The 10,405-nt window shown below is 57.2% G+C and overlaps 1 protein-coding gene across 2 annotated transcripts; it reads left to right on the top strand.

The window, feature by feature from the left end:
- The first annotated feature begins 255 nt into the window (after positions 1-255).
- EMX2 (empty spiracles homeobox 2) lies at positions 256-5,989 on the top strand. 2 transcript variants are annotated; one of them, XM_080687482.1, is made up of 3 exons: positions 256-1,135; positions 3,051-3,235; positions 5,359-5,989. In XM_080687482.1, the coding sequence occupies exons 1-3, from the start codon at positions 727-729 to the stop codon at positions 5,524-5,526; spliced, it is 762 nt and encodes a 253-aa protein (XP_080543608.1). In that variant the 5' UTR covers positions 256-726; the 3' UTR covers positions 5,527-5,989. The 2 variants fall into 2 exon arrangements, with proteins under 2 accessions (XP_080543608.1, XP_080543609.1); XM_080687483.1 differs by lacking the exon at positions 3,051-3,235 and having other exon boundaries at positions 628-1,135; positions 5,359-5,981.
- Positions 5,990-10,405: the final 4,416 nt, after the last annotated feature.

Below are 10,405 nucleotides of genomic sequence, written 5' to 3'. Positions count from 1 at the left end.
CGGCGAGGCCGGGCGGCCGGGCGGGCGCAGGAGGCGAGGCTGAGGCAGCGGCGCCGACTCCGTTCCACTCTCGGCCGGGATCCAGGCCTCCGGGTTCCCAGGCGCTCGCCTCCCTCTGACGCACTTTAAAGAGTCTCCCCCCTTCCACCTCAGGGCGAGTAATAGCGACCAATCATCAAGCCATTTACCAGGCTTCGGAGGAAGCTGTTTATGTGATCCCCGCACTAATTAGGCTCATGAACTAACAAATCGTTTGCACAACTTGTGAAGAAGCGAACACTTCCATGGATTGTCCTTGGACTTAGGGCGCCCTGCCCGCCTTTTGCAGAGGAGAGAAAACTTTTTTTTGCCTCCCCCAAGAAACTCCCCCCTCCTCCCTGTTTCTAACTCCGATCCCCCCACGCCATCTCGCCAAAAAAAAAAAAAAAAAAAAAAAATTACCCCAATCCACGCCTGCAAATTCTTCTGGAAGGATTTTTCCCCGTCTCTCCAGGTTGGGCGCGTTTGGTGCAAGATTCTCGGGATCCTCGGCGTTGCCTCTCCCTCCCCCTCCCCCCTCCTTTCCTTTTTCCTTTCCTTTCTTTCTTCCTTTCCTCCCCCCACCCCCACCCCAAACAAACAAGTCCCCAATTCTCGTCGGTCCTCGCCGCGGGCAGCGGGCGGCGGAGGCAGCGCGCCACGGTCGCCGCGAGCCGGGAGCCCCGGGCGCCAGCTCCTCGGCGCAGCATGTTCCAGCCGGCGCCCAAGCGCTGCTTCACCATCGAGTCGCTGGTGGCCAAGGACAGTCCCCTGCCCGCCTCGCGCTCCGAGGACCCCATCCGTCCCGCGGCACTCAGCTACGCCAACTCCAGCCCCATCAACCCGTTCCTCAACGGCTTCCACTCGGCCGCCGCCGCCGCCGCCGCCGGCAGGGGCGTCTACTCCAACCCGGACTTGGTGTTCGCCGAGGCGGTCTCGCACCCGCCCAACCCCGCCGTGCCAGTGCACCCCGTGCCGCCGCCGCACGCCCTAGCCGCGCACCCCCTGCCCTCCTCGCACTCGCCACACCCCCTCTTCGCCTCGCAGCAGCGGGACCCGTCCACCTTCTACCCGTGGCTCATCCACCGCTACCGATATCTGGGCCATCGCTTCCAAGGTACGTGCCACGTCGCGCGCGGGACTGCCGCGCGCCACATCCCGCCTGGCCTGGGCCTGCTCGGGGTGGGCGCTGGGCAAGGCCTGGGTGGAGGTGCCTCCGGCTGGGGCCGCGAGCCCTCCGGAAACGGGGCGGCGGGGGGCCAGGCGTGGTGTTGGTCCCCAGCTTCCAAAGCTGCGGCCAGTTTGGGGGCTGGACTGCGGTCGCTAGTTGTTCCCGAGTCCTCTCGGGTCAAGGCAGGCTGGGACAGCCTACGCCGAGTGCCGGCGGCCAGGGAGCCCCAGACCCCGCGGGGTCCCCAGGCTGCACGTCTTCTCGGCGATGCCCTCGCAACCTTGGCTCCAAGGGGCGAGGACTGGGCGCCTTCGACTGCGTTTTACCCTGTTCGCCACCCACTCCGCGTCCCTTCAGCCTACACCCGTGACTTGTCGGTCTCTGACTTTCTTGGGGCGGCGAGGGGGACCCGCGCGCCGGGGGCAAAAATCAAGGGATTTGTTTTTTTCCCGCGCGCCCAGGGCAAAATCAAGGGATTTGTGTTTTGTTTTGTTTTTTTTTCCTGCTTTTTGGAGGCCCTGCAGGGGCGGGAACCCGCGCGGATTGAAACCGCCCAGGCTCGGCCCTTTCCATCCGGGCGCCGAGCGGCCGCGTCGGGAAGGCAGGTTCGGTCTGGGTTTTGTTTATTTATTTATTTACTGATTTTTCTTTTAAGAGAAATGAGCCGAGTCTCGCAAGGGCTGGAGAAAATTCTGTTTGGGTGTTTTCCTTCCTTGCTATTTGTTTGTTGTTTTGCTCTCTGGGTGGGGGTGGAAAAAACAAAGTTAAAACTCCGGGAAAAGAGGCGAGTAATTAGTTTAGCGCTGGGAGCCGGGAAAAGACCTACCCCCCGCGGCAGCAGATCGATACCCAGCGGCTGGTCCGCGCATTAACCCTTTGCGTTCCTGCCGGAGTTTAGACTCGGGTACACGCCACCCCGCCCCTCATTTAAAAATCGGAACAAAATCAGCCCTTCACCTTTCTCCCCTGACTAGATTTGCCTCCATTCCAGCCTGAACTGTGCGTTAGTTTTTCTTCGTTTGGGCTTTCAGTAGATCGATTTCCCACCCTAATGAGAAAACCCCAAACTCTTTGGCTTTGCTCGCGAAGTTGAGGGCTCCCTTTCCGTATCCTCTGCCAGCCACGCTCCTGGTCCTCGCACCAGGCCCGGAGTAGCCGGGATCTTCCGGGGTCGTGGATGGTCCCATCGGCCCCCCTCAGCTCACTAACTCCCGGGTTTCGATCCCTTCGCCCGGGTCTCCCAGTTCTCCGGAGCCGGGCAGCGGGGGAGCCGGGTCCTCGGGAGGCAGAAGCGGCAGAAGCGGAGCGCACCCGCCGGTGACATTTCGGTCCCAACCGGCTGCAAAGACACGCCGGGCCTCTGCGCTTGTCCGGAGGGGGAACACTTAAACGTAGAATTTAAAAATAAGTCCCCGAGAAAACTCTGGATATCGGTCCGCTGCCTGGCCACCCTGGGTCAGAGTTCCCTGAGGTGAGAAAGAGGAGGAAGCCGCCGTTTCTTTGGGTCGTGGGCTCCCATGCCCGGGCCTGTCCCTGGTGCCCCCTCCTCTGCCCCGGCGCCCGGCTCGGAGGTGGCGAGGCCCGCGCGCCCAGGCGGCTGATGAGTCCGCGGAGGTCAGGAGCCTGGGGACCGGCCAGCAGGGGCAGCTGCGGGTGGGTGCCGCCCAGGTAGAGCCCGGCGGCTGGGCGGTGCAGCCGGGCCAGTACCTCCTCCGGAGGGTGCCGGGACCCCACCCGCCAAGCCGCCAGGGCTACGCACAGGCCCCGAGCGCGGTTGTCCCGCCAGCCCGTCTCCTGAGAAGCGCGTGGCCCCGGCCAGGCCGGCCCCCCCTAATGGGACTTCTGTGGTGTCCCCCCGCAGGGAACGACACCAGCCCCGAGAGCTTCCTTTTGCACAACGCGCTGGCCCGAAAGCCGAAGCGGATCCGAACCGCCTTTTCCCCGTCCCAGCTTCTGAGGCTGGAACACGCCTTCGAGAAAAACCATTACGTGGTGGGCGCCGAGAGGAAGCAGCTGGCGCACAGCCTCAGCCTCACGGAAACTCAGGTGAGCGGGGCCCAGGCGCGGCGACCCCCGCCCCGATCTCTGGACCCACGCAGCCGGCACACAAGTGCGGAGCTCAGAGCGGGCCTTCGCCAAAGGGCCCAGGAGATGCTTCCACGCCCCCCCCCTCAGGGTGTAGAAATTTCCAGGTGCCAGGCTTCCTTGGTCTCCAGAAGGGACCGCAGGAGTCTACCTGCCCCAGGCTCTGGGGAGGGGGGCGGCCTGGATCGTTCCTTCTGTCCGCTGGGCTTAGCTCCTGGCTAAAACAGTCGCACTTTTGGTGAAACTTTTGGTGAGAGTCTGGGGACCCGGCTGGGGTCCAGGAAGAGGGAAGAGAGCAGTGGGGGTGTCGGAGTGATGGGTGTCGAAGCTGGAGAAGCCTGGGAATTGGTTAAAGGCAAGTTCTGTGCGAACACAGACCCAGGCTCACACCAGTTACTCCCCATGAAGGGATCTGGGAGTCGGAAGGCGGAGGCCGTGCATCGTGGGCGCGTCCCTAAATCAAGAGAATCCGAGCTGGAAGGCTGCGGAGAAGGGACAGACCCTTCCTGCGCCGTGGGGTCCCGGCTCTGGCCTGGCCAGGGGCGGGAGGGGGTTTCGGGCTACAGTAGGCGCTACTGTACGCGGAGCCGCAGGGCGGGGTCAGAGTTCGCGGCAAACAGTAACGTTTTCGTGCGGATTAAGTTGTAACAGTTTTTCTGGGCGGTGCAAAGAGGTCGAGGCTTTTGTTTTAAAACGTTCCCCCGGACAAAACCGAGGAGGGCCTCGCGGGTAGGTGCGGGCCGGCACCCGGCGCGGCCGGCCCGGCTGATTCATCCCGGAGAGCCGAGGCGGCGGTGGTCTTTGTCCGCCTCGCTGCCCACGCTGCCTGCTGTCTTTGTGTGCGTGTCAAGCCCGGAGCGCACGGACGCGCGCCTTGGGCGAGCGCCGGGGAGAAATGAACCGTCCTCCCCTCAATTAGCAAACTCAAAGCAAATTAAAGTCAGCCTTGTTCCAGCTCTGCTTTTTCGTGGGGGCACTTGGGGGGATTGGGGCTATCGGGGAGAACAAGCTGGGACCTGGGCTGGACTCTCAGAGGAGGGACTGGAGCCGACCTCAGCGGCCTGTGGCGGTGCGATCAGGAAAGGGGAGGTGCAGCCGCCTCCATTTTCCTTACCTGCACCGCACCAGGTGGAAAGTTAGGATGGCCTTCCGTCCGCTCTGGTCACTGGATAGAGACCCACCGCCCAGGTTCCCCAGGGGGCGAGGGGGATTGCAGCCCCAGTAAGTGCTTTCCTCATTGCTCCCCGGACCCTTAGCAGCTCTGAGGCCAGGCTGCCAGAGAGCCCTGGTGGTAAATGGTGTGACCAGGGTGGGAACCTGGCCCTGCCCTGCCTCGGGGCTGGTCAGGAGGGGGCACAAGAAGGCGCGCGCTCTCTCGCTCCTCTCCTCCTTCTCCGTTTCTTTCTTCCCCTCTATCCCGAGGTCTTTCAGAAGCTTTCACTTTTGAGCCTCTTTCCCTAACTGCAGTGGAATAGCTGGGTTGGTCCCAGGCTGCTGCACCCCGCGTCCCTCCTGGCGTCCTCCAGCACCCCCTAGCACCCACTCCTGCTCACCTGCAAGAATCCTGGGCAAGGAGAGGGAGGCTCAGACAGACCCTGACTGCCTACCCAGGCCCGGGCCTTGCACAGGAAGCGCTATATTTAGGCAACGCCCGGAAACCCACAGAAAAGAGAAAGCACATTGGGCCCTGCAGGGAGTCTTTCCTGCCCGGGCTACATGGAGGAGGTTCAGGACAGGTCACTTTTTGCTTTTCTTAGGATTTTTATAGGGGGTTCCCTTGCATTTGTTCTCAGCGGGCTGAGGGTGTCCCCTTCAGGGCAAGGGGAGAAGGACTGTGCCCTGGGGTCCCTAGCCCGGGAAAGTGACTCGGGAGACCCAGGGCAGGGAGCCAGGCTTCCCGCCCGCCCGCGCTCTCGCTCTCGCTCTCGCAGCTCTGCTCCCCGAAGGGCGGCGGTGCAGAGGCTCCGCAGGACGCACGCGGGGGCCTGGCCTCGCGCGTCTCTGCGGGGGCTGCCGGGCGGAGCAGAAGAGGTCGGAGGGCGCCGCGGAGGAACTAACGCGCTCCTTCTGCCTCTGGCCCGCAGGTAAAAGTATGGTTTCAGAACCGGAGGACGAAGTTCAAAAGACAGAAGCTGGAGGAAGAAGGTTCAGATTCGCAACAAAAGAAAAAAGGGACGCATCACATTAACCGGTGGAGAATCGCCACCAAGCAGGCCAGCCCCGAGGAAATAGACGTGACCTCAGACGATTAAAAACACAAACCGAACCCCACAGAAACGGACAAAGCGGAGCAAAACAGAGACAGGGAGAGGAGGGGAAGAAGAGAAAAAAAAAACCCTACAAAACAAAAACAAACCGCACACACACATTCACCGAGAAGGGGAGAGGGAGTCAGAGGGAGAGCAGAGAGCGCGTCGCAGACTTTGGGCAGCGAGGGCGCACCGTCCTGATCGGAGGCCGCGCCATGATGGCAGAGGATGGAGGCTCCTTGATCAACATGCAACCCTTGTCTAAAGAGGCAGCTGAGAGAAAGAGAGAGAATGAGAGAGAGAAAGAGAGAGCGAAAGATCTCAATGTGGCAAAGCGGCAGGCGCTCTGACAAGGGGAGCTGTCAGTCAAACGCCAAACCAGCGAGACAAGATGATTGGCAGGTATTCCGTTGATCGCAGTCCGACTTTATTTTTCTTTGTAAAAAAAGATAATAATGATGATGATAAAAGAAAAAAACCAACCAGGCACAGGACTTTTTATTTTGCACTTCACAGTGTCTCCCCCCCCCCAGTCTTTAAAAATAATTAGTAATAATAACGGTGGTCGAAATTTCATATCCAGCCCCATCCCACACATGTCCAAAAACTTGAATTGCATGTAGCAGTTGTTGGGCGAATGGTGTCTAAAGACAGAAAATGAATTGTAATTTTCTTTTCCTTTTAAAGACAGGTTCTGTGTGCTTTTGATTTTGATTTTTGATTTTTGAGAAATGTGCAGTCTGTAAACACTTTTTGATACCTTCTGATGTCAAAGTGATTGTGAAAGCTAAATTAGTAGGCTCAGCGATAGTGGTCCTCTTACAGAGAAATGGGGAGCCGGATGGGGGGCTGGGGGTGGCTGGGGAGGGTTGCCCACAAGAGGAGTCAGGAATTGTGTTGGAAAAAAAAATACCCAAATTAATTATATTTCTTGGACATTCCCTTTCCTAACATCCCAAGGCTTAAAATCATGAAGCAAAACTCCTTTTAGTGGTTGGAGATATTGGCTGAGTTCAACCATTGACTGCAAAGGCCATTCCAAACTTGAAGTCGATCGATTGATTGCAAAAGCCGGAGGACTGTAGTTAGCGGGGATGATGCGAAGTGTGGCCAAAGACATGGCGCAGGTTTTCAAGCACTGAGTTTCTATTCCAAGATCATAGACTTACTAAAGAGAGTGACAAATGCTTCCTTAATGTCTTCTATACCAGAATGTAAATATTTTTGTGTTTTGTGTTAATTTGTTAGAATTCTAACACACTATATACTTCCAAGAAGTATGTCAATGTCAATATTTTGTCAATAAAGATTTATCAATATGCCCTCAGAGTAGTTGTCTTGGGAAACCAAACTCACTTTTTTTTTTTCCTGTAAAAAGTATGTCCCGTAATTTGAGTGTGGTCCTTCCCCAACGAGGCTCAAGAAACCCGGCCTCCCCACCTTCAAAAGGGCCAGACCGATGGATTCTTGGGCATTTTAAAGAGAGATGAGGGTGGAAAGGGGAGAGGATTAGGAAACCTTAAGTCCTTCAGAAAAGGGATGGGAGAAAAAGTTTTTCCAACCAGACCTTCGCCCACTGCCAGGCCTACCGAGGGAGTTTAGTTTCAGTGGCAGGTTAAAAATGGCCACTTCTGTCCACCTCTGGTCAGCTTTTAAAAACCTAAGCACATAGTTCTGTGTTGAAGAATATTCCACCAGGATTGGGGAAAACACCTTGCAGAATCGGAATCCTGCGACTTTTAAACTGTTTTTGACTTGAAACCCCAAAGTACAAATCTCTCTCTCCATCTCTCTGTCTCTCTCTCCCGTCCTTCTTTCTTTCTTTCCTCCCCTCCCTGTCCCCAGTCTGACGATGGTGCTGAGGCAGGCCCAGGTCCTCAGCGCCTCAAAAAGCCAGCGTCCTGAGAAACCTCCACCTCTGAGTTTTAACGTTAAAAGTTGTAACCAGTCTTGGAGGAAACTTCGCTCCCCCGTCCTCCGTCCTCCCCCCTCCTGGGGTACGGGGTTGTTTTTGCATGCTTCATTTGCTTCTTATCCTGATAGGCTGCATTAATCAGTTTTATTTCCATTGATAGAGAAACCTCGTCTGCTCTGTTCGAGCTACAAAGCGTCCTGCGAGCTTTTGTGAAAGTGCAAATCAGTTTAAGCAATTATCATACCAGGAATATGAAGGGGAAAGAGGAGGCCTTGCCCAGTGGTCTCCTTTAATCTCTTAATCCACAGATCCAGGGGGGCTGCCTGGACATAATTTAGGACAATCTCCCCACCCTTTACACTGTGATAAGGCCAAGTTACAATGCAGGGCAAAAATACAAGCTTTGTTAACATCCTGCCTTGAAAAGTTAAGATTAGACATTCTGTGCACGTGTGGGGACTTTAGGGCACTGTGGAAATTTTTCTTTCTCCCCCCCCCCATCCCCTCCTCTCTTTTAAAGTGGAATGTATTCTTGATCTTTCTCCCTCTTTTTACTTTATTTCTGCCTGTCTCTCCTTTTCCCCCCATGTCCCTTCCTCTCCAGAACCCTGGCTGTTCCGGGTGCTCATTTTCACGCAGACTCCTGGGAAGGGGTATATGTTGTGGGGAGACTTGGGTGCAGGAGGTTGGGGGGCGGGAAGAGGGGAGAGGGGCCGCCTCAGGAGACCCAGGCTTGTCTCTGGATGTGAAGGGACAGGTGCTGCCCTGGGAATCACGGAACTTAAGTTGGGATTTCGGCCCCACGGACAGCAAGACCTTAGTGACGCAGGCTGTCCGGAGTTCTCTTAGTCACTGCTCCGTCACTCCATGCTTTTGTCTGGACACGTTACCTTTTCCTTCTACCCGTTTGCTCAAACCCAGAGTACCTGGAACCCGGGGCACTGACCTGCTGCAATGCAGACCGGCCTTTCCAGAAGAACACTTCCCAATTTCATACAAGGTTGATTTCTGCAGAACCATATACTTTTTTTTTAAGTACAAGAAAAGGGGGGGGGTGACAAAGATTTTTTTGTCAACGTCCTATGTAGTGTAACAGCAATAAAATCATCAGAGAATACCATTAGCTTTGAAAAAAAAAACCCACCTAAAAGCTTTATTACAAACCAAGCTTTGAAAATAGGGGGGATTAGGCGGCTGAAAGGGTCCCACAATGGTAAGAAGAAAAGGTTTCATGCTAATGAGGTTAATGCCCTTTGTATCTCGGGCCTCCACATCTTCATTACGCGCTATCTCCGGCTGCACTGAGCGGCTCAGAGGCCCGCAATCCACTCCAACGCCCCCCTTCCCGGCCCAGAGAAGGATTTGATAGCAGCTCTGTTCAAACTAGATAATTATATCTTTTCAAGTCGGAATTAAGATAAAGAAAGTGAAGCAGAGGCGGCTCGCCTTGATCCACTGCAAACAAATTTGGCGCACTTTCGAGTCCTTCCCCCACCTCCAGAAGGCAGGACAGTCAGCTTATTAGCCGCTCGTTTGCTTTATTAATTCATCTATTTAAAGTGGCAGGATTAGAACGTCTAATGTGGACGCGGGCTGCCGTGGCGCTGAGGAATATAAATATTTGCGAGATGCCATCCCACGATGGCTATCTGGGCACGGGGCGCAGGGCAGGGTGCGGGTGCGCGTGCCTTACGGCTGCGTCCCCTTCGCTGTGCGCGCGGGCTGGGCCGCAGCCTTCCGGACCAGGGGTGCGAGGGAGCTGTGTGTCCCAGGCCTGGGTCCTCTCTGGTGTTTTATGGGTGCCTGCCCTGGATGCCCCGGCAGGGTTCTGTGGGCATCGAGGACCCGGTTCTGTGTTCCTCCCTGAACATGGCGAACCGCACGCATGTGGCCTTGTGTCCTGCCTGTTTCCCAACATCGGAATGCAGTTTACATGTTTGATCCGTGTCTGGCTCCCTTGTTGGTTACCTGTGGGCCATCCCTGAGCGTCCCCCTGTGCCCAGTGGATCTGGGGAGAGGAGAGGCGTAGGTCAGTTTGCATGTCCCAGAGAGAGTCAAAAGGGATGTGTATTGCCTGTGGGCCCCAACGACATTCTCCTTCCTGCAAGGTACACGTGGGTTCAGCATGCGTTTTGAGTTGGGGAAGAGGCCCAGAGCCCGGCTGCGGGACAGGAGGTGGGGGTTGAGGGGGGGTGGTTCAAGGCACCAGCAACTCTGGAGGTGGGAGAAACCTTGGACCCCCCCACCTAGGGCATGACCCCTTTCTGCTTCTCGTCCTGAGTGTCCGGTGGCCCCAGCTCCCTCTGACTCTGCTCCTGGCAGCCAAGCCGAGCTGCAGCGGGTGCGTTGGCGGAGGCCCGGAACCTGCCGGGCCACTTTTGTGCTAGGGGCGGATTGCGGCAGGCAGAGAGCCGCGCCAAGCGGGCCAGGCCGAAAGGGGGCTCGGGCCTGCGCGCAGCCGTGGGAACCTCGGCTCCTCCCCGTCCCTGCCTCGGGTAGCAAGCAGGAAACAAAGTCCGGGACTCCAGGGCCGCCTGGGGAGGGCCTCTGGCCGTTGAGAGGCCTGGCCCCGGCCCTGATCTGCGGCGGGGGTCCTGTGGGCTGGGCTGCCCGCATGCGTGCAGCTGCTCGTGGAAATGAGGGTGTGGATGTTAAGTGAGGGCGAGAGGCTGTGCTTGTGTGTTTGCATAGGTCGAGTGTGAGTTAGGGCTGTGAAACAGTTGTGTTTGTGTGGAGATGTAATTGTGTGTCTGAGCCAGGACGTAAGGCAGGATGTGTAGCTGCTGATCGTGCTGGCTGCGTGAGGGGCTGGAGAGACCAGGCTGCTGGTGTAGTTGTGAGGGCCGAGCTGTCCAGCTTTCCATGTGCTCCCAGGTCGCACGGAGTTGGGCAGGAGCGTGTAGCTGTGCAGCGGCCATGAGGGCGCCTAGGACACAGTTGTGTATGGAACCTGCGCGCGTGTCGGTT

Source organism: Plecotus auritus (genome assembly GCF_963455305.1).
Source record: "Plecotus auritus genome assembly, chromosome: 9".
In the NCBI taxonomy this organism is placed as follows: domain Eukaryota; kingdom Metazoa; phylum Chordata; class Mammalia; order Chiroptera; family Vespertilionidae; genus Plecotus; species Plecotus auritus.
Note: the sequence above shows the minus strand (reverse complement) of the source record. Positions and strands in the feature narration are given on the sequence as shown.

Excerpts from the sequence above, each read along its gene's own strand:
- EMX2 (XM_080687482.1), top strand. The coding sequence starts at position 727 with ATGTTCCAGCCGGCGCCCAAGCGCTGCTTCACCATCGAGTCGCTGGTG. Across the intron at positions 1,136-3,050 it reads TCTGGGCCATCGCTTCCAAG|GGAACGACACCAGCCCCGAG; the intron begins GTACGTGCCACG and ends GTCCCCCCGCAG. Across the intron at positions 3,236-5,358 it reads TCAGCCTCACGGAAACTCAG|GTAAAAGTATGGTTTCAGAA; the intron begins GTGAGCGGGGCC and ends TCTGGCCCGCAG.